Source organism: Caretta caretta, chromosome 2 (assembly GCF_965140235.1).
Source record: "Caretta caretta isolate rCarCar2 chromosome 2, rCarCar1.hap1, whole genome shotgun sequence".
NCBI lineage: Eukaryota > Metazoa > Chordata > Testudines > Cheloniidae > Caretta > Caretta caretta.
In genome coordinates this window covers 158,327,094-158,353,224 of record NC_134207.1, presented here as the reverse complement: position 1 = coordinate 158,353,224, position 26,131 = coordinate 158,327,094, and the positions used below count along the sequence as shown (strand labels likewise).

The window sequence follows — 26,131 nt, the reverse complement described above, 5'->3', positions numbered from 1 at the left end:
ATGCAAATGTTTCAAATACAATGCAAACATCTCTTGGACTTCTTTGCTAGTTTAATATGTTAGAAGAAACCACAGGACCTTCATACAGGGAAAAGCATCAGATTATGTGTGGTCAATAGAAAATTAAATGAGGTCACTTTAAAGAATTATTATCCATACCATGACCAGATGATAGCTGGAATACTGTAGCAGGTTCAATCTGGTTTTCCCACACTGAATCTTAAAAATGGGTATTGGCAAGTGGAAGTGGATCCAAAGGACAGGGAAAAGACTGCTTTCATAGCAGATAAGGCCCAGGGTAATTTAAAGTGATGCTTTTTGCTTGTGCAATGCACCAGCCACACTGAAAAGTGTACTGCACAGCGTGCCACTCTTAGTCTGTTATATCTATATGATAGCTGGGTGCATGCTAAAACCTTTGAACAATAATTGATACATTTACAAATGGTCTGTGATAAGCTTAATGCTGCCAAACTGAAACTGAACCCAAGGAAACATGAATTGTTTCAAAAAAGAGGTAATTTATCTTGGGCACACAAACAGCAAAGGGGGAATTTCTGCTGACAAAGAAAACAGAGGCTATGCAGAACTGACCAACTCCCCAGACACTCACACTTGGAGATGCCAACAAAAAAAAGTTGCGAACCATTCCTATAAGCTACAAAACATACAGCAGATTAAATCTGAGACCGTAATACTTTGGCACAGGTTTTTCCCATCTCCTGTACCACTGGTTCTCAAAGCTGGTCTGCCACTTGTTCAGGGAAAGCCAGCACGTCCCTTGGCCTGCGCCGCTTCCCGCAGCCCCCATTGGCCTGGAGCGGTGAACTGCGGCCAGTGGGAGCCGCGATCGGCCGAACCTGCGGACGCGGCAGGAAAACAAACCAGTCCAGCCCCCAGGGGCTTTCCCTGAACAAGCGGCGGACCGGCTTTGAGAACCACTGTCCTATATCATATTTCATCTTAAAACTACAAACTGTCACCCGGTGACCACAAAGTTTTCACTACCATATTCTGAGACACCTTTCTAGGTGCCAAATGATTTTCCAGTCACACACTATTTTTATATCAGGATCCTCTCTCTGGGAAGCTTTAGTTGCTCTGAACTCTGTTTCTACCATCCCAGACGCATTGTTCCAGTGGATGAACCAGGAACATTTTGGCAAATTATGGGAAGAGAGGAGACAGCCATCTCCTCCTCAGCATACTCCCCTGAGCAACCAATTCCTTGCAATCCTGGTTGGGGCAGCATTTGCAATTAACTGCCCAGGAAAGCCATCTGGACAAGGCATCAGCATTACCATGCTCATGTCCAGGCCTGTGTGAGACTGAAATCCTAGCACTGCAGTTTTTCCAACCACCTGGCAAATTGCCCTCAGGATTCCTGAATCTAAAGAATTATTGCAGGAAAACATGGTCTGTCCTGACCACAAACTTCCTCCCATAAAAATACTGGTGAAAGTGTTCTATGGATGTAGCCATTGCCAGGAGTCCCTTTTGGGTGGTGCAATAACTTCTCTCCGGAAAAGGCTTTTGCAGTAATAAGCCACCACCTTAAGTTCTTTGGGCTCCTATGTCAATACTGACCCCAAACCATAAGAGCTAGCATCTGTGACCAATATGAAAAGGGGTTTTGAAACACAGATAGGCCAAGACAGACGCAGTCACCAGAGCTTTTTTTCAACTCTGAAAATGCTACTTCACACTCTGCTAACCACTGAAATGGTTTCCCTTTCTCACCCAACCTATGCAATGGTCTTACTATATTGGCAAACCCACAAATAAGGCTTCAGCAATAGGAGCAGAGTCCTACATCTGTGAAGGATTGGGCAAAGGAGACTCACCCCGACCATTAGGCCATGTCCCAATACACTTCCCTCCTCTCTCCACTTCTCTCTCGCTCGCTGAGCTGTCCTTGGTGTCTGTTTTTTCTTCTCTCATTTCCACCCCCATTTTATTTTTGCTTTTATTTGTTATTCTAATTTAGATGTTTTTATTTTTTGTCACCATAGAATTTGTCCCTAAAGCCTGAATTTGGTTGATAAATGAAGAATAGCTTGCTTTCCTGGCACAATAAAAATAATTAAATTATAATAATAATCCTTATGATCACTTTAACTAGTTTTTAAATATTAAATTCAGATGCATCTAAAAACCTGTGCATAGTTATAAAGACCAGGCATGCTTCTGAGTAACAGGATGATTTAGTTGCTACATTAATAAGCACTCTATAAATCAATGAAGCAAACAATTAAATAAAATACAGGTGGTGGCATTTTTGTCAACAGAGTAATAAAATATTTTGCTCAGAGAAAAAATAATGAATAGTTTGTAGATGCAAAGCACCTGTCCAGACCTGAAAGAGAGAAAGATCCCCTGGGCCTGCCTGCTATCTGCCTCAGTAACCACAAATCTAATGACTTAATCAGTAAGCTCATCTACCAAGGTACTGGACAACCACAAAGGCGGTCTATTGCTCCAGGAAAGAGATTTCTATTATACAATGGAAGTGTTCATAGCCTAAGAGTCTTTGATAACATTAAATCAGACATAAAATGCCTCAACCTACAATATAAGTAATGTCTGAAATCATACACACAAGGGCGAGTTGTAGTGGCATTACAATTATATGGCAGTTCCTCAACGAGTGTACTGGTACCAATTAAAGTTTAGTACTATCTAGCTCTCACATTGTGCTTTTAATCAGTAGATCTCAAAATGCTTTACAAAAGAGGTTAGTATCATTATCCCCATCTTACAGATGAGGAAATTTGAGGCACAGAAAGTTCATGTAACTTCAGCTGGGAATAGAACCTAGCTCCCCTAAGTTCAAGTCCCTTGCTATATCCACTAGGCCACATAATTACTTCAGTACAACTTTGACAAATGCAGGTTTTGTTACAAACTCAGAATTTGTGTCATGTGTGCTAAAGGGGTCACTGAGGCTGATGAACCTTTTGACCAAACTTGGGCAGAGTTTGGAGTGAACCTCAACAGATCTATGGTTTTGGGTGGAAGCCATTAAAAATCCAGTGGTTTTGCCTGGTTTCATTTGGACACCAGGAAAAACTTGTCAGGGCATCAGCTAGTTTTTGCTTTGGTTTGAACCTAAAACTTAAAAGTGAAGCAGAACAGCCAGAGAGCCACATGAAGCAAAACCAAAAACTAAGTTGACACGAGTTTTGGGAGTTAAAAGTGCACAGTTCTAGTAGAAATGTCTTATTTCCCAGAGACCACACTGAAAACCTAGCTCTTATTTTGCTTGATCACTTGTTCTCCCATAAGACACTTATAATTTGCTTTTACAATCCACTGTTTAAGCATTTGATCCTGTTTGGTGCCTTTCTGCATAGACTGTACCTCCCTTTGACAATTACCTGAGTGTTACACTTTGGAAATACTTGCATATATTTTGTCTTGCCAATAGAAATGATTAAGTTTGAATTTATTTAGGTTTGGCAATTTTCAGCTACTAATAAGTAAGTTAAACGCTGATTACTATACAGCTGCATCTATTTAAATTTTAAACAAACAGTAAAGCAAATGTCTCTGGACTAAAACACTTTACTTTTCACCCCAATTCCTTCATACTGTGTTCTGGTTAATTCAGCAACAATCTGACATCTCCTGCCACACAGAGATCAGTTACTGGAGTTGCACGTATGGGCACATTTGTCTTGTGTACAAACAAATCAGTAGTGCTGTAAACCATCATTTGAAAAGTAATGTTTTTCTGTATTCTCTCTCCCTCCCTGTCCTCCCCCCTATGCAACAATGTGTTTAAAAATTCCACAGAGGCACTGAATTCGAGAACCCATGAAGATATAGAAGGGCTAATTGATAGGTTCATAGATCACTCTGTCCCACAGTGGCACAGGCAGAAGCAGGGCGGAGGAGCCAGGCAACTCCACCAGATTGTCTTTGTGGAATTTCCTAGTGATTAATGCCTCAGGTAAGAGGGTTCTGAGGAGTGCAGAGCAGGTAGGGAGCACAGCCTAGTATTCATGGAAAGAGACGCTCTAGCCCTAGAGGCAGAGGCCTATACACAAAAGGCACTCCACAGCAGCTGCAGAGAGGATCCAGAGGGAGTTAGTATTGTTACCATCAGGTTTTGGTTTGGGTTAGCTCAAAGTGATGTTGTGTGGAGTGGCTGGTCTTCCTCTCCACATCTTCCTATATCCAGCAGGAGCACTTTCACAGGATGGTGGTTTCCCTGGAGCTGTACCTTCACCCTTCCAAAGTCCCTTGTGGCATTCCCTCTCTTTGTGGCACCAGAGGAAAAGCTCTAGACTACCAAACTTTGAGATGGAAAACACCTATTGGGTTATTTAACTCACTGTCCAGGGAGGGGCTAATCCAGGTCTGTTATCTACAGTATCTTCTACAGTGCTTTGTCCAGACTGGTTTTAAATGACTCTAGATTCTCCTGTCTCTAATTTGTTTTGTTGATTTCATGATATTCAGAAAAGTTCATTTTTCTTGCATCTATTTAGGCTATGGAGATTATGTTGTTTTTAAACTGCCAGTGGAAGCAATGGTAGGTTCAGCTTCCCAGCCAGGTAACTGGAAGTTATCAGCAAAAAAGGAAACAAGGGTGAGAAGAGTGAGAATTTGTGGGTTGAAACCTCTGTCATTAAGGCAATGAATAACTGCATGCAGTACATAGCATATGCTATGGCAAGAAAACTGTCCATTGTGTGACTACAACGAAATAGTCATTAAACCCCTTATTCTGAGTACTGCTGAGATTCTATATTTTGGACAAATGCTAGATTATAAATCCTTCAGTGCCTTGTAAATTACAGCCTGAGGACTGTAAATCTTCACATCATTTCCTGAATAGTTGCATTCCTGAGAAACTTCCAGTTCACAAGTATAAATATGGGCAAAAATTTCCCTCCCTCTCACACCGCCCTCATCCCCACAACCTGATCCTCCTCCCACTGAAGTCAGTTGAAATACTAACTTCAATGAAATCAGGATTGGGACCTGAAAACTTTAATGAGGCTGTTGTGACTTGCATAGTTCTAGCAAAAAGCAGAGACTCCGAATTCTGAATTAGTGTTTCTGCATTCAAAAGAGGTTGTAAGTTAACATGACTGATTATCCTTAATTGTTTTAATAATCACCTCAGCTATTGTCTATCAGGCAAAGTCCCTCTTCATTATATCAATTCCATTTAACCATGAGATACGGAATCCAAACACTTCGATGGTTTGTCTCTGGCAGTGCTCATGTTATCATTTACTCACTCCAAATATAAATACCTCACTGATGTGGCTATCTTGATTTAAGGCTTGAACCTGCAAAACCCATAGTCACAAAAGTAATCCCATTGTCCTCATGGAAATCAGAGCTACTTGCATAAGCAATAGCTGACAGCATGGACAGCACAAGGATAAAAATGAAAGGGTTCCATGTACCTGGATAACAATACATGTTTAGTTTCCAGTCTCTCTAGAATATAATTATCAGTTACAAAGAGGTATAATTAAAAATGGAAAATCTGAGCTATGAAACCACCCAACTGTCTGCAGACTCCAACAATATATTTCTTATACTTGTTTATGTCTCTTAAATTTGGTGAGCCGTGGTTTGATTACTGAGTTCCCAATAAACCGTGCATTTGATTTTAAACAATATTTTCAATAGTGACACTAATTAAAGCTCAGGCCTGGGCAGTGCTGAGCATGGAAACTGAGTCCACTCAGCATCTGCCAGATATGAAGCACCTTGCAAAACTGGTCCAAATGTTTATTTAAAAAAAGGACATAAGAAAAATACTGAAGCCAAAAACCTTAATATGGGACCATTATCAAGGAATATCAATTGTAATGAGTAGTGGCATGTGTGAAGACTCAAAGATTTGTTTCATATTTGCATTTGGGGAGCAGGGGAGAGAGGGAGGATCATCCTAGTAATTTGGTTTGTTTCAGATCCCAGATATCAATATTGTCTGATCAGATAAAGTGTACTTGGCAATGTTTGAAGCCTTTAAGTAGGAACATTTGGGTGAAATATAGGGAAAGAAAGAAAAGAAGCAGACCATAGGATAGGAATCTTCACTCTTCTCTACCCTAAGGCCCAAGGAAGAAAGCTGCAGATTGGTACAGTGGGAAAGTGACGTCATCATTTCCTTGCTCTGGTGATTTCCTGTCCCTTCCCCCTGCATGGTCCACAGAAGGTGGAGAGCCTGGCTAGCAGACCAGGCAAAAAGCAAGATATGAGATCTGCATCTCTTTAGCTCTGTCTGATCATGAGTAAGCTACACAGAGATAGAGGAGAGTTGATTGTGTCTCCTAGTAAGGATCTAGTGCTATCCAGTAAGGGACAGATGGGAGAAACATCTTGCAGCCCAATGTTTTTGGACTGTCAGTTGTGAACAGTGAGTTTTCCAAACAGCAAACAGATATTCACTCTTTTCAACAAATGTATTATTTTTATGCTCCCATCCCTCCTATCAATCTAAACAATCTTTGTGTCTCCACATTCCTCTACAGTGGAGTAAAAGCAACACAAAATTTAATCATCACACTTTAAAAATTCATATTTGAATTCTACGGGGCTAATTACCCCCTTTCTGTACTGGTGGTATCAAGATGTGCAGAGTTATCACAGAAGTGCTCAGAGGCATTCTGACTGCATGAGATCAAAGCAACTGGGAATGCTTTGAGAAGAGAGCTTGAAAGGGGAATCATGAACTCTTCCTAGTACCTGCTGCCATATGTTAGCACGCACACAGAGGATGGTGGGGCTCTTACCACATCTCCATCCTGATTGGCCTCCAACATAGGACTCTGCTGAGCTACTAAGCATACTAGCTGGCTCATCAACTTCGTGCTAAAGGAAAGACTAGGGGCCAGAGCCTCAGCTAGTATAAAGAGACACAGCTCCACTGGCTTCAATGGAGCTATGACAATTTACACCAACCAAGGATCTGGCCCTCAGTTTATATTTTGTACCTGATGCCTGTTTCCCTGTTAATGTGTACTAAAAATGCCTTATTGCTTCTTCCGCAAACCTACTCATGTAGGAGAAGCTGGAAATTTGCCCTTTGACTTTAAAAGAACATAAGGTGCAAAGAAATTCAGCCCTGCTGCTCCAGTAAGACCTATGCATCAGTACCAAGATCCAAGTGCAGCAAACAACAGGAAAGCAATAGAGAGCAAAGGTTTTGGATTTGTTGGTACTGTAATCATAATCGTATTATTTTTATGCAAAGACGAGAGTGGTCAGAAAGGCTCAAAAACGTGTCAAGTCTACAGAAGAAGGAAGGCTTAAATTCAAGTAAATTCAAACTTCAATGCTTTGGACTTGGAAATAAAGAGAGAGAGCAGACATTTAAACCAGCATTGTTATGCTGACAAGTGATCTGTTTTTGGAATACTGGAATGGGAAAACAAGTAGAAACCACTAAGAAGCTCCTGAAATACAGAAATACTAGGTGAAAGAAATAAAGCCAGACATCACTCAAAAAAAAAAATGCAAAGCAAAGTCAAACACATCATGAGAGATATAACAGGCTCACCGAGACTACTGATAGTCTAGATTGAGCATTATTAGAGATAAAGTTGGGCTTCTGGCTATAATGAGGTCATGACAAAAATACCTTTTCCATAACTACTGTTTCAGTGTCAGCACAGGGTAAATCAGCAGGACAAAGTAGGACACCGAAAAAAAGCCATTAAGTGATAGAACTGGCAGAAGGGAATATGTGATACTGTGTGGTGTGATGGGGAAGGGAGATTCAGATTCCAGCCAATGAGGGGCAACACACATGATATGGGGATTTCATTTAGAAGTGTGAGAAAAAGGTGTGTCAAAGACACAGAAAGCAAAAGTAAAAAGCAACCAAGAAAGCAACAAATATTAGAGCAAATATAAACTTTCCTTCCATTGGTGGCTTACACCTCTGATCTCTCAGGTATGCTGTGGAGGTGGGAGATATATATTACCCACTTTGATGAATGGAGATGCAATTATAAGGCTCAAACTCTGCACATGTGTGCACACACACAAATTTTGCTATAAAGCAGGACTGTGGGGGAGGTAAATCCTTAAATCTACTATGTTTGGCAGAAATTCCCTACAGAATATGCCCTTTAAGAAGACTAGAATGATTTCCACCAGCTGAGGATCTGTCCCAAAGTTTTACTCTTCTTGTTTTTTGGTATCTAGTTTAAATGGAACCAGATTTCTTTGTGAGTAGAAGGAAGGAGCAGGGAAGAAGAGAGGGAGGCTGCATGTACAGACAATTTTCTCAAGTTGGCTCACTGTCAGTCTAGTTCCCCTGATGGAAGCATGGCTCCCAGGACCCCTCTTCCAAAAGCCCCCTGCTCTCAGAGCTGTAGGAAGGGAACTCTGCTTCTGCAGGCCTGAGGAAACTGTTTGGGGGTGAGGGTATATGGGAACAGAGAACAGTGGGCTTAGAGGGAGAAGGATGGGAAGGGGTCCCTCTTCCATTGCCTTTTCAGAGATCTGCAGGAAGGCAGGACCATGGTCAAGCCTTAGGAGGATTGTTAGGCCTCATATACTCACCCCTCCAGCAAATCATGGTCTCATTGGAAGTTCAGTTCCCCTGAGCCTTAGGCTCATTGAGGGCTATACTCAACCACATCTCCCACAAGCCTTTGGTACTTCTTTGGGCCCACCACCACTCCTTACCATAGGCGGTTCATTAGGAGCTATGAACCTTAGGCTTACAGTGTGTGGAGTCAGGAGGCCTTCAAAGAGCCTAATAAAGCTAGCTGATAAGGAGTTGGGAAGGACAGTGCACAAAGACCTGATGGAGCCTATTAAGTTGAAGGAGACAGGAGGAGGAGCAGTGAAGTGGTTCATCCTTCCTCAGGAATGCTTACATGTAGCCTGTGGCAGGGGTACTCAGTAAGGAATTCATCAGTCCCCTTTGGGGAACAACAGGAGAGGGAGGGAAGTTTTTCTGCTCTGTTTCTGCTGACTCCCACCCCCGCACTCTCCTCCACAGGAGAGTGGGTGGAAACTGTAGTTAGCATGATACTGTGGCCAAATGACCAAGGTGGCAATCTCCTCACTCCTCCCAACCTCTACTGGATCAGGCCTTTCCTTCTGCAGACCTCCTAGGGTTTGCAGAAACAGGGCTCCTTTCCTGTGGATATTAGGAAAAAACAAAACCTAAGGAAATGTCTCAGGTTTGACACTAAGGTTGCAGGGTACGGAATTAACAAGTCAAACATAAATAAACAGAACACCACGTCAGACCCCCATAAAACTCAGAGTTCAGTTTCCATGGTAGCCAAACTACGTTAATTCTGCCCTGAGAAACCCCTGAGTGCTGTCCTGAGAAACCCAGACTACCTTATCTACCCATTACAGTTTCAGCTTGTCATTGACCACAAAAACTAGAACGCCTTAGATATATTTGTATATGGTCTGCAGGAAAAATTACTCTACAATTTCATGATTAAACAAGCAGCCACTCCCCACTCTTCATTAAGGGCCAAACCATGATAGAATCCGAGAGGGTACTCAGCATCTTTTAAGATCTGGCCCTATGATTTCACATGACAACGGATTAAAAAGTAAAGGGGATTGATAGGGCACATTGCCCCTCCTCTGCTGAAAACAGATTAACAGCTCTTCTTCCTCCACAGCTGGTGCGATGAGAGCACCTCCCCTACTATTTGTACCTACCTTAACCAGGGCCACATTAACTCTCCTTTGAGCCCGGCGATTAGATTTTGTGGGGCCCCTGTATACAAGTCTTTTTCCTGAGAGGGAATTTGGTGCAGGAGGGGGCTGGGGCAGAGGATTGGGGTACAGGAAGGCGTGCGGGGTCTGGGAGGGAGTTTGGGGGCAGGAGGGGATTCTGATCAGGGGCAGGAGGTTGGGGTGAAGGAGGGGCTGTGAGGCGTAGGCTCCGACGGGGAGGCGCTTATCACAGGCGGCTCCTGGCCAGCGGCGCAGCAGGGCTCAGGCTGCTTGCCTGCCTGCCTGCCATAGCCCCACGCCGCTCCCAGAAGCAGCTGGCTACTAGCACATCTCTGCGCACCCCTTGGGAGCTATGGGGATGATGCTGGGGATGGGGGCCGTGCATGGAGCTGCCTTTCCCCACCCCCTCACCAGGGGCCACAGAGACGTGCCAGCAGCCAGCCACTTCTGGGAGCAGTGTGGGGCCACAGCATGCAGGCAGCCTGCCTGAGCGTCCCTTTTAGAGGCCCAGAGATCTCTGCCTGTGATTTAGTTTTGTGGGACCCCACCTTGAGCCGGGGACCTAGGCTACAGCCCCTAAAGCCCCTGCCTTAATCCAGCCCTGACCTTAACCACTGCATGCCCTAGACAATTATCTAAATTTCATTAGAGGCAGAGCTAGTGTGGCTCCATATACAAACCTTCCTGATTGTAAAATTTTAGCACTTGCATGAAAAAAAGCAAAACGTTAGTGTGGTGAGAAAGCACAACACTTCATATTGGAGACATGTGGGTATGCAACCAGTTATAAAACCTCACTTACAGACAGCCCCCCAACCTGAAGCAAATATTCACCAGCAAATACACACCACACCACAGAAACACTAACCCAGGAACCATTCCCTGAAACAAACTCCGTTGCCTTCTCTGTCCCCCTATCTACTCTAGCGACACCATCAGAGGCTCATTCACCTGCACATTTACTAGTGTGATATATGCCATCATGTGCCAGCAATGCCCCTCTGCCATGTACATTGGCCAAACCAGACAATCTCTATGTAAAAGGATAAATGGACACAAATCAGACATCAGGAATGGTAACATACAAAAGCCAGTAGGAGAACACTTCAATATCCCTGGACACTCAATAACAGATTTAAAAGTAGCCATTCTTCAACAAAAAAACTTCAAAAACAGACTCCAAAGAGAAACTGCAGAGCTACAATTAATTTGCAAACTTAACACCATCAATTTGGGCCTGAATAGGGACTGGGAGAGATTGGCTCACTATAAAAGCAATTTTCCCTCTCTTGGTATTGACACCTCCTCAACAATTATTGGGAGTGGACCACATCCACCCTGACTAAATTGGCCTTCATCATTGGTTCTTCACTTGTAAGGTAACTCCCTTCTCTTCATGTGCCAATATACGTTTATGTCTGTATCTATAATCTGCACCTGAAGAAGTGGGTTTTTTATGCACGAAATCTTATGCCCAAATAAATCTGTTAGTCTTTAAGATGCCACCAGACTCCTCGTTGTTTTTGTGGATACAGACTAACATGGCTACCCCTCTGATAGTTATAAAACCCACATTTTTTGTCATCTACTTCTGATACTTCATCTGCAAAGGAGGGAAAATGGTAGCCTGGCATCTCTACAAGTGCTGAGTTAAAAAGTAGTTTGGCTATCTTAATTGGGAATTTCCATAATTTCAAATATTTGGGTTTCTTATAAGTGCAACCTTAACTTTGAATTTCCTGGGTCTCTGAGTGAGTGAGTGAGAAACAGAAACATAGAAGTAGTACATGTTCAGAACTCTGATACCTGACTGCAATCTTCACTTCACATTAAAGTTTTTTGTTTGGGAATACTTCTGTTGTAAGACTCTTAAGAAATTTGTTAAATGAAAGCTGTTACCTGTAGCAAAGCCACATGACAAAATACAAACATAAAAAAGACATATTGCTAGGTGCTAAAAAATATATTTAAAAGAATGATCTAAGAATAATTTCCCCACCTAATGGACAAATACATATACAACTCAGTGCCTTCAAAAAACCCTACATCAAAACAAAATGTGCTACAATAAAAACACAACAAAGAAAACCAAGTACATAAACTATCCATTACGTAAGTCATATCTACTTTGGAGCACTTCCAATAACTCGCTAAGGAACGATTAAGCAGGATGATGATTCAATTCCTTCCTCAGTTGAGCACAGGAGAAGACTACAGATGCAGCTGTAATACAGCATGACTTAAGGCAAGACATATTAAGGATGGAAAGAACAGTCTGTCAGTGATCTAATTCTCACCTCCGTCCTCAAAAGTACACACTGACTTTGACCTAGTGTCCAGACTCACCCCTCTTTTGGGGGGTTGGCTTATAATTAAGGCTACAATTTAATCATGAGTATTTTTAGTAAAAGTCATGGACAGGTCACAGGCAAAAAACAAAAAAAATCATGGCCCGTGACCTATCCATGATTGATACTAAAAATACTCATGATTGAATCTTGGTGGGGAGTTGGGGGTCCCGCAGCAGGGGAAGAACCCCATGGAATCCGTGACTTCTACAACCTCCATGACAGACACAGAGCCCTACTTATAACAAACAACCTAAATCTCCGTGTAAGCCCACGTTTCCTGTCTGAGTATGGCTGTTCCAGTAGTTTCCTTTCCAGGATCTCTTCTGTCTTAGCTTCTTATCACCTCTGCCCTGAGAGACACTCCAGCCTCTCTGTGTACCCTGGGAGGAGTTAATGAGCCACACTTACTAACTTCAGGAGTTCTATGCAGGTTTCTAACATCTGCTAATAGTAGTGGGTCAAGAGAGAAGCCTGCTATCTTGTTACACAGCCCACCCCTCAGACAGAACCCCAATCCTTTTTTAGGTACAAAAATACTGGGAAAGTATATCCAGCTCGTTTTTCTTTCCTGCCTGCTCACCAACAAGCATCACTGCTAATTTGAATGCTATCTCTGGATCTCATGAGCTGAGCATGGCACTTAGCAGCAAGCAGGAAAAGTTGTGGCAGTGGAGGTCTGCAGAAAGACAACAGTAGTTCACTCTGGAAAAAGCTAATGATGGTAAAAAAAACAACAACTTTTTTTAAAATTTAAAGCTAAAGGAATGGAAAGCCAGAGGCAGCCTGCTGATAATGCCAAAAACCTGAACCAAGCAGCATTATTATTTTAACAGGTTGGGGAGAATGATTCAAGAGCATCATACACCAAAGAGTAGAAAGGAAGCTCACCGAACATGCCAAGCTAGGGGGAGAAAAATGAAACCAGACAGGCAATAGATTAGTTGGACGGCAAATTTCACAGACGTTATAGAAATGTAGGGCTGGAAGGGACCTCAAAAGATCATCTAGTCTATCCTCAAGTTCTGAGGGAGGATTAAGTATTTGATACTCTTTTACCAAGTGTAAACACATCAGAAATCTAAATGAAACTACTCAGGTGGAAAAGACAACCCAGAGAAGAGACAACAATTAGCATTTTCTGAAAATCTCCAACAGTATATAACAATTTGGGGAAAATGAAAGTCATATTTCACCTATGTTTATATTACTAGTACTGAAGAATGGAAAGGAAAAAGGGGAGTTGATTCCCATTTTAGAGAAACAGATTCCTAAAATTCTGTCTTTGAATATTTCTATTGCATGTCTCAAAAAAAAGCTAATCCAGACACAGTACCATTATATTTCAGGTTGGGACCACCATAATAAAGAGAAGTTCCTTGCTGCTAGGCACCAAAAGAGACAGTATGTGAATGATAAATAATTCCACCTCTGAGGATGGCGAGACTGAATACAGAATAGGGGCAGATGAGAGCTGCATCTATGCAGCATGACGTGGAACCAAACTGTGGATGTGGTAAGTTCATGCAAAGGAGCCCTCTGCTCTGTCCATCGATTGGTGCTCTTCTCTCCTGCATCACGGACCCACAGTGTTCACTAGGGTTGCAGTCAGCTCTGAGGAACTGCTGCAGGGAGAGAAGGTGGTCAGAAGAGAGTCCCTGTAGTTACAAAACTTAAATGGGGAGATGTCTTATTTGGAGTGTGGAGGAGCTGACAGGGTGCTTGTATCTGCCATTTGCATGCAATGGTAGTTCTTCTGGGTCTTGACTTCTCTACTTCCTGTCAGCTATATCATATCGGAGATGCCAGCCAGGAGTGCTGAGACAGAGGAGTGTAAGTCCTCCAAGGTTCCCTCCAATTGTCTGTCAATCAATCAATTGCTGGAAAAATCCTCCCCCCAACACTGAGGATGTCACCCATCAGGACTTAAACCTCTGCGGCCATGAACCCCAAGTGGACTGTACAGCCCTAGCCAGCTCCATACTCCAGACACATCACTGGACAGGATTTTAGACAGCTTGGAAAAGAAAATAACCACAATAATTTCTTTGCTACAATATCTGCTGTCTTTAAAAATACCTTCCAGACTTACGCTTTTTTTGTTATTGCAAATATTTTACCTTGGTCCTCTATCATTTCAGTGCCTGCACTGGGATATTTAAAATAATTATCAGTTAGAAAGACCATGTTTTCCTTCCCAAATTTTGCTATCAACAACTTCTGTAGATTGCAGCTAATTTCCTGTTCGGGTTTTGCAAGTTAACTCCTTTTCCGGACACAGTTTTAAAAAGGTTGGTAAATAATTCTCTGTCGCTCTTCTCCTTGGTACCTTTAGAATTTGCACTGTTCCCTGGTTATCCAAAATTTTATTTGCTAGAGTAAAAGAGCTCTCTAGATCAGAGATTAAATTCCATCTTATCTCTTTTCCCAAGTCAGGAACAAAGGAGGTCTCTGTTTTGCCAGAGTAAGCTATACTTACACAGGTTTCTTGCTGAATGCACTGTAAGGCTCTCTTGGCAGGGACAAGGAAATCAATTAGGCACCTGAGGCCATCTCCTCGATATAGCTTTTCAACTGTGCTGAAAAGCTGCCACAGGACAGTGGCAGCTGTGGCCTCGAAAGGTGGGTACAATGCAGAGAGAGTGTTCTGGATGTATGTGTCAAGGGACTCCGAGTCCTGAAATAAAAAGCAACATGACAGTGCCTTGTGAGAATCAAACATCTAACCGTAAATAAAACACTTTAAAATGTCAATCAATTGATTTCATGGCATGTACACTGGTGGGTGGCTGTTCTTCTGTTTTGCCCAATTTGTACAATAAGTGTTTTAGCCATTTTTAAAATTATAGTCCCAACTTCTGTAATCTAAACCCCGTTCAGCTCTGTTTAAATTTCAATGAAGCTCAACATTTCTTAGAATCAGATTTAGATGAAACATCTTCACACAAGTTCAGTCATTTATCCAAAATATGAAATGCTGGCACACTAAGCTTCAGTCAAAGTGTATTTCTTAATCTTTCCAACGAGACATACTCTAAGTGATATATATTCACACACACACACACACACGTCATGATATATATCTATATCGCTCTAACATTTATGAACAAAGTTGAAATATCACCTTATGTTTATAACAACATAATATAAACACTGTGACAGCAACTCTCTAGTCGTTCTGTGAGGAGTGCCTGCATGGAGTGAAAGAATGCTTTCCTTTAAGAATCTCAGTACATATACAAGAATGTCCTTTTTTAGTTACAGAATTTCCTGAGGAAATACCTTGCTTACTATTTCTGGTGGAAATAATCAAGCCTGGATTAAAACAAAAATTCAATTTCAAAAGGGGGCACCAACAATGAAAATACAGTCAGGGGAGGACAATTACCCTCTTTTAGAGCTGGCAGCCAGGTCTACAGATGAGGCCATTCAACCCCACTCTTTCTTCTGTTATCAGACTAGCAAGGAGACTTCACCCCCGTGATGGAGTAATAGGGAAGAAGCATTTCCTCCTTAGGTCCTGCCCTGGGTTGTGGAGTCTCTCACAGCCTTTGCGGGTACGGCTGACTAGCTGTGGCACAGGCACTGACTGCTGCTGCTGAGGAGGGCCTTGCTTTAGTGCGCCGTAAGTACACAGCCTGTCCAGACTGTGGGACTCCATACGGGCTGCTGAGCATGCCTGGCAGTGCGAGGCTCTTCCCCTATCCTACACACAAGGGCACTTGTTTAAATGGTATTTTTATCCTTTGTCTCACCACGATTCCACCAGTTTGTTCCCCTAATGTTGCCCCTTTGCCTAGCTTCAGCTAACATTGCCAAATTTCTGCTCAATACAAACTGAGCACCTTTGACCCTACCGGGATCCTGATAAGCCAGCTCCTTTGTACACAGACAGATGTGAACCCTATTCTGCTTGACTTGGTGCACTTTTCCCCACTCGGCAATATTGTTCTGATAACAGGATTTTGTCCTGAGCAAAAAAAGTTTTGCTAAGGAGAACTCCGGACAATATATCCCACAGAATCCAGAAAATTGGTACACAGATATTAAAAATCTTGACATTAAGGGGAAATATGTAGATGACTCCCGAATTTTTGTATAAATAATTAGTGTAAATGATATGGCTGATTTTTTGCTATAAAACGAACTGCTGCTAGAATGAACAATTCTACAGTATGCATGCATGCACATATAAAATGTATATCTCTATACCTACACAAATAGTTACATATGACCTACGGATTCAGAAGTGACTCCATAGTCAAGAATGAAAGATAATTCCCATTCTAAGCCCAAATTTAGACTGTACTTTCTCCAAAAACCTGCTTTTGGCATGACATTTCTCGTGCTTAGTCTCAGCATAGTGTAGATTTTTATTTTCTATTTAAGGTATATATTAATTTTGAACATTAGAAACTGATTGGACCAGACATTTCTTGATACGAGACTTTGAGAAACAACTGTTCTTTCTTCCTGGAGAAAGAGTGCTGTTTGAAACATTTCTGTATCATCTCAAAAACTGTAAATAAACTCTTTAAATAAACTTGGACTACAATGGTCTGAAAATGAAGGACATGCATGAACGCTGAAGGGATCCTGAATTTATTTACATTTGTTTAATACTGCTCAAGACACTGAGCTTATTTTTACAGCTGAGAATTTGGGGCCTGATAATACATTTGTAACCACAGCCTCATGCATTCCGTGATTCTTCAGCTGCATTATTTGCCTCAGTATCCTGCCCTGACTACAGAATTGTGCTTCAGAATCAAAACTGCCAAAAATAAAATTACATTTCTAACTGATTTGGTTGTGAAAGCAACAGTGTAAACTGACACAGTGTTTTTTGAGTTTGCAGACAGTCTGAAGCAATAGCTCAGTGAGCCATGAACTACGTTAGTTCATCTTGATGGATGGTTGACTTGGAAATCTGATTGTAATGGTTTATATGTCAACGTGGTTAAATATTTCACTGCTGATCGTTTTTGTGGAAAGAGCTCCAATTTGTTAACCCTTCCACTTAAATCCTCTGCACATTTCTTATCTGTTGTACCACCTCAAGGGGCACTCCGGTAGGCACAGTGTCTCAGACAGCTGTTGTGTCAGCCCTTAGAAGATGCACATGGAGCTGCTAGCCCTGCTGTGCCCTTACACACAATGCAATGCAAGTACCACAACTATGGTTGGCCGCTGTAGAGAGGGGAATACAGGTTTGTTCACCCACACGATGGCCAATCACTGTTTGGCATATGAGGATGTGTGACAGATGGGGAAGAGGGAATATGTCTATGTCAAATAATGAATTCCATTTTGTGATCATCATGTTGTATTTCAACCTCCACTTTGAATGTAACATTCAGGGTGGTTTAGAGCACCTATTTTGTAGCAAGTACTTGACCCTTACTGGTCTATACCTAAAATGTAGGTCTACCTAGCTATATTACTCAGGGCTGTGAAAAGTTTCATGCCTTGTGTAATGTAGTTAGGTCGACCTAACCCCACTGTAGATGAAGCTGAATTCTTCTATCAACCTAGCTACCACCCCTCGAAGGGGTGGATTTACTACAGTGACAGAAAAATCCCTTCTGATGCTGTAGTAAGTGTCTACATTACGAAGTGTAGCTGCAAGTGCTGAAGCTGTGCCACTGTTGTGCGGATAGCATAGACATATCCAGCGGAGGAACTATTTCTGGAAAGTTGTGATGGAACAATCAAGGGCCATCCACACTGAATGGCTCTACCCTAGCAGAACACTAGGTTTTCTACCAGGAGGGCTCACAGCTTCAGCTGTCACCTCAGGGTGGTGGGGGATGGGGCTCCGGCTGTGAGCTTGGCACCTAACTGACGGCTGGGGTGGTGTGCAGCTGTGAGCCCACTGATGGGCTCAATTTTACACCATAGAGCCTAATCAGCAGTGAAACTGACATTCTTATCAGTTTCATGGCTCCAGCTGTGAACCCCAGGCTCCTGCTCTGATCCTCTGTTCTGAGCCAGAGGCATCCATGAAACTGACAAGAATGACAGCCAGTAGCCAATGTAATTATCAGTTTCTACATGCACACTGTGTCACCCTAACTACATCAACATAAGTGCTATGCCTCTTGTGGCGGTGGAATTATGTCAGTGTAGCAGGCCACTTACTTCAGTGGAACCAGTATTCTAGAGCAGACACTGATATAATTAGGTCAACATAAGCTGCCGTACATTGACCTAACTCTGTAGTGTAGACCAAGCCTTAGCCAGACCCCCAAGTCATCAACCAACACCCTTTGGGACCATGGAGCCCCATAAGGCACTCTAGCCAGGCACTGTAGCCTAGTTCACTGCTCAGTGGAGGGGTAAATTTATATCCTTCCTTTGTCATGCATGGATGTGCTGGGGGTTCAGACCTCATCAGTCCAGCACACCTGCACACAACAAGGCAGAATTCTGGCACAATCTTGACAGGGAAGATATCATCAGGGTCATGCAATGCACAAAGTCCCTAACAAAGCACTTTTCAAAGTATTTAATAATTACATTCTGATAGCGCAGCAACACAGCCAACAAAGAAGTCTGCACAAGTTCAACAACTCATCACCTTAGGCATTAGAACGCGCTTTGTTTAGAAGACCATTTGGCCAAGACCCTTTTAAAAAAACTACCAAGACACCACAAACATCCAACTCAAGATGGTGTGAAGAGAGTTTAGTTTAATTTCTCATCCAGTTTCTCATTTCATTTCAATGAGACTTTACAGACGAACAATACTACAATGCTACTTTATATGCTGTGTTACATGGAAAGGTGGTTTGTGCTGGAGTTTATATTGTTTATTTTGCATTAATTTGTTAATAAAGCCATGACCTAGGAAAGTGGGTGATTTTGACCCTAAATAGCATGTGAATTTTGTTTTAATGCCAGCTGGGAAGGCCACCTGTTTACATAGAGCAGCAGGAATTTTCTGTACCACATGATATTGCATTGTGTTGCATGTAAGTGTTGGACCAGGGATGTGGGAACCATCGAACCACTCTGTGCACCCCATTGAGTTACCAGTGTCTCTTCTCCCTCATAGCAGGGAAAATGAGTCTCTCTTCGTACCACACAGCCAGAAGTGGGGATGAAGAAGAGGAAGACCATGATTCAAAACTGTATTCTAAACTAGCCTGCAATGGGGTGTGTGCTGCATCAGCACTCACTGGCTATGAACCCAAGTCCTGGTGAGGAATTTGAAGCTACAGGCTTTAAGTTCAGGGAAACCAGCAGTGCTGGAATTAGTGATATATTGTGGCCTAACCGATGTAGCTCAAAAAAAGAATACCAGGAACTTCCATAGATGGAAGGCAAATGAAAGCAGCTCAGTAGTTCCAAAATTCCTAGTCTGGTGAGTGTTCTGCCCACTGAACCATTCTATCCTGCATCCATACTCAGACTGCTAAAATCCCAGTTTGGATTAGCTGCAGTTTGTTTTGAAAGCCAGGTCAGAGCAATATCAAAGAGGCTGAGCAAATACCAGGTAGGGTAGGTAAAGGTGTTAACCATATATAGGTAGCTATATGTCTTACAATGTAACACTGTGCGATAATTGGCTAGGATTGTAGAAAGTGCCCTAATGCTTTAAAAACAATTCTTAATGCCGTTACCCCCATTTTTTCAGTCACCATTCTCGCCCACTAGAAGGTAAGAGGAATGGAAAGAGGAGGACACAGAGAAAAAAAATTAAGTGATATGAAGAATGATGCAGAATCAATTGGCATAGAAGGAAAATCAAATTACTTCTGTTTTGTTTTTATTCTGTTATAGACAAAAAATTCAGTCAAGAAGCCTGACTGAGTCTATGTACCCTTTACTAAATTGTAAAACTATCATGTAGGCCAGAGGATAATCACATACCAAACACAATAAAATGAGATTGTAACAGTTTGGAAAGTATTTAAGTTCTACTTGTCCATATGTTCATTATCAACACACACACAGTAACAAAGTGTAGTGTACAATTACTGGCCCTACTGCACACTACAGTTGAGAAACAAAATTCACCCCCTGAAGTTTTGCATATTATAACCATGTAAATTGCTGAAAAGCCCCAGAGAGCACATTTTTAATCCCTGTGTTTGTGTGTGGTTTACATTTTGGGATCTGCTCAGACCCAGCTGTTTTGTTTACCTATTTTATCTGAGCTGTGTACAGGACATGCTGTAGCACACCCTACAATGCAAGAGCCTGAGAGAGTAGTTGACACATTAATGAGGTATGTGCTCAGATCATAAAGCATTTCATAAAACTGGTTAACTCAGTGAGAATTAACCTATGGCTCTCAAGCCACATTCACTTCTGAGTGCTATAAACCTGGCTGGTGCTTGGTGTACTATGTCTGATACCCAGCAGAGTAAGTGGAGAGCAATGTACCTGGAGATGCTAAATGAGACCTGCTGAGAGGTGCTAAATGAGAGATGCTAAATCAGACCTGCTGATTCACTTTTACATTAGGTGTGATTGTACCTTGGGTAGGAGGGAGATGGGAGTGGCCTTCTCTCTCAATGTGGAATAGGGTTCTGGGGTAGGGTTGCCAACCCTCCAGGGTTGTCCTGTAGTCTCCAGGAATTAAAGATGAATCGTTAATTAAAGATTGCATCATGTGATATAAATCTCCAGGAATACATCTAACCAAAATTAGCAACCCTGATCCAAAGCTGAGTAGTCTTAAGGGAAGAACCTCACAAACAGCTAAACATGGGGAGGTGGTTTGTGCTGGAGTTTATATTGTTTATTTTGCATTAATTTGTTAATAAAGCCATGCCCTAGGAAAGGGGGTGAGTTTTGACCCTAAATAGCATGTGAACTTTGTTTTAATGCCAACTGGGAAGGCCACCTGTTTACATAGAGTGGCAGGAATTTTCTGTACCACATGATACATGCAACACAATGCAGTAAGTGTTGACAATTGGACTGGGGATGTAGGAACCATCGAACCACTCTGTGCTCCCCATCGAGTTACCAGTGACTCTTCTCCCTCAGAGCAGGGAAAATGAGTCTCTTCGTACCAAACAGCCAGCCATGAAGAAGAGGAAGACCATGATTCAAAGCTGTATTCTAAACTAGTGTCTTCATTCACCTGCAATGGGATGTGTGCTGAACTCCAGAGAGCATTCATAGGCTGCTATGGAAGAGTAATGTCTGTACGCTGCCATCCTTCAGGAGTTTCGACAGGGGGACGCCAGCTCAAGCTCCATAGGATGTTCAACACAGGCTGCCTGGAGAATATATTTAACCAACATATTCCTGAGCTGCCTTGCCATTGGCCACTGTCAGCTGGTCCTCTGGTGGTGGCAGTGATATTTTAGGTCCCTTTAACACTGCAAGTCCCTTTATGGCTAACTTTTTACCAGATTCAGGGTCCTTGACAGAGCTCAGGGGGGGGCGGGGAGAGGGGGGGAAATACGCGTGGGACTTAATTCTGTTTTACAGAGGTTTTAGATATTTTGAAATCTGGTATTGTGTTCCAATTAGGATTGAAAACCAAAATTTTTTAAATTCTCTGTGAATATGACTGGAGCCTGGCTCTGGGGCAGTCCCACCCAGCAGCCTGAGCTGGAGCCACAGATCCTGGAAGTCACATGGATAAGCTGGCAGGAAACCAGGCAGGTTTCAGACATGAACGTGCCTGGCAGGCCAGGTTCCAGCCTAGGTTCCATTGGAAGTCCATCAGAATCTAACAATCTCTGCAAAACATTTTAATTTTGATGACCTGGCAAATTCTGAAGAAAGTATGTCCCACTCTTTTTCCAGCCAGCTTTAGTCCTGGGTTTATCTGCCATTTATCCCTAGGTCCTTTTCTGCATCCCTGTCTAGCAGGGACCTAGTCTAGAAAACACTGGTTTTCCTACGTGTTTAAAAATCTGTAAATCATCAGAATTGCTATAACTGTGGTTTTTTAAACAATTCCACAGAACCTTTTAGAACTGTCTGCTACTGCCCCTCTTCCTGAGGCAGCTTTTCCAGTTTATCAGATAGTAGCATGACAGGACAGCAGCCAGTATAGGAAGCTTTGTTGTCATCCTGCGCACTGTATGCGAGTGAAGAAATAATTATTTCATCCTCTCAACTTTACTCTTTTCCTTTTAATCATTAGAGATTAAAAAAAAAGAAAAGACAGGAAGCTTCTCTTCCTGTTTAACTTTGTTTCTGATTGAACTGGCTGGATTTAGAGACGGGATTAAGACCTGTCACTGGTCCTAAAAATATTAGTATGCCCTAATGGCATCTCAGCTACAATAATCTTACTTGTGAGGGTCTGAACATTGTCCTAAAAACCTCTCCCTCTCTCTCCCCACAGCATGCATGGGCCATATTTAAAAATAATTAAACTAATAGATGAAGAGGAAGTCTCTAGTAGCCCAGTAAGAAAATCATGTTTAGGAAAAAAGTTAAGAAGTATTTTTGATTGGAATAAATTAATACAGTAGGTCACTTGAAAGGCTGTATATGAACTATGGTTTTATATTAACTCTTTTCTTCAGTTTATTCTACAGATGTTTAAACAGCAACACTTGAAACTGAGTTTTATTAACACAGAGCACACTGCAGTTAGCATCCCAGAAGAAGCATTAGTGCATTACAAAGCCTGGGAAATCTTCTTAGTCCTTCCTCCTTATCCCCTCACAGATGTCAGTATGTAAACAAGAGAACAGCAGCATTGGTAATGGACCTGTTGTGAAGACCAAGGAATTAGTCAGCTGAAAGAGAATAAAGGCCTCATCTTATACAGCCATGTGGAACAACTAATGTGCATCAAACACCATCTAGTTGTAGGTGTTTGTACAGCTTTAGGCTTGGGTGAAGAACAAATGGAGGAACCCCTGCCCAAACTGAAATGAGAGCTGTTGCAGACTCAGAAGAGCTGAAGTGAATCCTTCAGCTGATGGTGAAGAAATCATTATGCAGATAAAAATAAGAAAGCAACAGCTAAAGTTGTAGCTTCCAAAGTCAGACATGAGGGTCACACACTTTGTATGGTCTCCTAACAGATCACAACCCCCACTTTGTTGTGCTTGATCTTAGATATGGAGGTACCCCCTGTTAAGACTAATGATTCTAATAGTCCAGAACCCAAGGGCCTGATTCTTCACTGTGCTACACTTGTTACAGTAGTTTTACACCAGTGTAATTACACTGGAGCCAAGAGAGTTGTACAGCTCTAGAGCTGGTGTAACACAGTGGAGAATCAGGCCCCATGCCTTTTCCTTTTTAATGACATAGTGAATGTCTTGCTGTTTTGTTTTCATCTCCTGTAAATTCAATTAACAAGCTATTTCTAGTCATCCAGCAAAAAAGATACAAGCAACTATTGTGCTTGTGTGTGTTTATTTGCATATAAATGTATACATTTATATGCAAATTAGAAGCAAGCACATGACAAGTTGCCAAAGTGAAACCAAACTTTCAGTGGCTTACAGTTTAGCACTCAGTAGTTAAATCTAATCACCTGACAAACTCAAAAAGATAACTGACAAACTCATTGGTATATTATGTCTGTCCTATTTCTGACTTTAAATGGATAATGCATTATACGTGATAATTACTGCAATCACTGTTTGTAAATTATAAGAAAACTAAGATCACAAACAAGCCTTCCTTGGCCAATACTGGCAATGATGCAGCCGTTACATAAATTTCCCTTTCCCTGTGAAAAGCATCTCTCTCTCCTAATGAACTGGAGCGGCGCAGTCCTCATCCATGTTTCTAGTGTGTTGTTCAGAAATAGGCACAACAAAGAGGTGAATTATGGGATAGATCAAAGGGAATTCTGGCATTTTATCTCACATTTCCAGAATTCTCTATGGTAGAGGTTATCCCACAATACACATCAGAAGTTTCCATTAAAGCAGAGAGCCTGCAAGCCGTGCAGATCTCTGGGAGAAGACCACACTTCTATGCAACAGCACGCTGAGTCACTAAACACAAGCACTGACACACACATCGGCACAGTGCACTCCACCAAAACAGATTTGCGGGTAGCACAATGCCAACCAAGCTTTTACTGGTGTGACTTTTGTCTATGGGCAAGCACTTAGATATAGGGCAAAATCCTGCTCTTGCTATTATGTGGTCTATGTGGGGGAAAAGCAGAGCAGTAGGAGCCAAGATGTTCCATGAGCAATCCTGCCAGCATCGGAACTTAGAGAAATGCACTTATGAGCACTACTGCTAGGCGCATAAAACATTTTCTATGGCACCAAGCTCTCAGGACTTTACACAGAAAGCTGTATGTCCTGGACCCCTAACATTTTCTATGACAGCAGGAGTGCTCTAAGCACAGTCTCATTCCTCTCTCAGTTAAGATCCATGCACAAAGTTGATTGATTAATGCTACTCAGTGCAGCAATCAGATCCTACATGTTCTATGACTCCACTAAGCAACATTGTGTAGCATAGCTGGCCTGGTAGTCTGGCCAGGAATCAGTCGTTGAGCCTAAATGAGCATACATAAGCGAGCAGGCGCAAAAGAGAGACAAAGACTGACTGGTAATTTAGAAAGCATTTGGGATTCATCTGGATAAAAAGCTCTGAAAGCAACTCCTCCTCCTTTGTGAAGATTAAGGCAGCCTGGACAGCTACAAGAACGCTGCTGTACACAGGGCAACGGAAATCAAAGTATAAAACTGCAACAGGTAAAATATTCAACATGATGCATTCGATATCTTTCATATCCTGAACAGCACCACTCCGTTTCCCTCTCCCTCCTCCCACATGCACACAAAATGAGGAGCTTGCCTCTTGGAAGACCTCCATTTATTCCAGTTTGAATAGAAAATAATAAGTATTACTTTGAACTGTGTGCAGCCAACCTAGAATGACAACTACACATGGAATGAGAGAAAGGCATGTGAAAAGTATTGTTTTCCAAGAGTTTGAAAAGTGTAACTGTTGTCAAGTCAGGAATGTGTCTGCAAAGATGTTTCGGAACACACCAGGAATGGAAAGCACCTTGAGGGAGGAATTTTCTAATAACTAAAAGGACTGCTAATCAAACTGTTTGCCAAAGCAAAAAGGTCTTTCATTTAGGAATTAAGGGTCACTTTAAAACGGCACAAACAGGACAAGCCTACCTATTTAAATTGTATGGATTTAAGGTCAAGGACCATGCCTTCCTTTGTTTGTATAGTATGCTGGGGCCTCAATCTCAACTGGGGCCTTTTGGCTCTATTTCAGTGCAAATAAATAAAGTAAAAATGATAACTAATAATGTTAGAGAAAATATCCAGCTATTTTATTTTTGTTCTAGGAAGGAGGACATGTCATTCTGAAATAAATCGCTTCAACGAGAATGTACAGCTTCTTCGCACAACTGACGAGGTGTATTATGGGGCTTTTTGTTTTCTTTTGAAGCATAGGCATTAGCTATTGCCAGAGGCAGAGCGCCGGGCTGGATGGGCCACAGGTTTGACCTAGCATGGCGAATCGTACACCTTTCGGAGTGAATGAGTAACAGTGTGAGAATGACTTATGTTTCTCTAGCACCCCCATTCATTCACAAGGAACTAAAACATGACTGGTATACATACAAGAACCACTTGACACACCACTAAATTAAAGCTACCTCTGAGGGAGAAGGCAATAATTATTCCGCACTAGTGAGTTCACATGGTATAACACCGTTTTGGCCAGTAAGTGAAGAAAAATATAGCCAGTCAACACCCCCAAGGAGATTTGAGAGGGCAGGAATGTAGACTCAAATACGTAAATGTCTCTAGGTATGCACTGCACATATGAAATACCTAATGCAGAGGCACAAATTAGGGGTTGAGAAAATCCCTTGTCTCAGCCCATATATACCTATGTGGTATGCATAAGGTCTTGTCTCAGCTTCACATCTTGGATGATGTTTGTTTGGCATACGCAAAATTCAGGAATTGCCAATGTTGTGTGTGTGCAACTTTACCTCTGCCCCTTTCTGCATCTGCATTATAATGCAATCACATAATGATACAATACCATACTATTTTTCTACAGGTTGAAAGCTTTGCAGTGAGTAAGGCAAGGGCTCACAAGAACCCTTGTCCCATTCACTGTGCATCTTGGGCTCTGTTTCTCTGGCATACACAAAACCCTAG

At 42.1% G+C, this 26,131-nt stretch overlaps 1 protein-coding gene across 3 annotated transcripts in view; it reads right to left on the bottom strand.

Moving 5' to 3' along the window:
* Positions 1 to 26,131, bottom strand: part of PLEKHG4B (pleckstrin homology and RhoGEF domain containing G4B) — a 135,255-nt gene that overhangs the window by 87,766 nt on the left and 21,358 nt on the right. For all 3 annotated transcript variants that reach the window (XM_048839354.2, XM_048839352.2, XM_048839353.2), the window contains exon 2: positions 14,515 to 14,712. In XM_048839354.2, the coding sequence (XP_048695311.2) occupies positions 14,515 to 14,712 (198 nt within the window). The remainder of the gene's footprint in view (positions 1 to 14,514; positions 14,713 to 26,131) is intronic.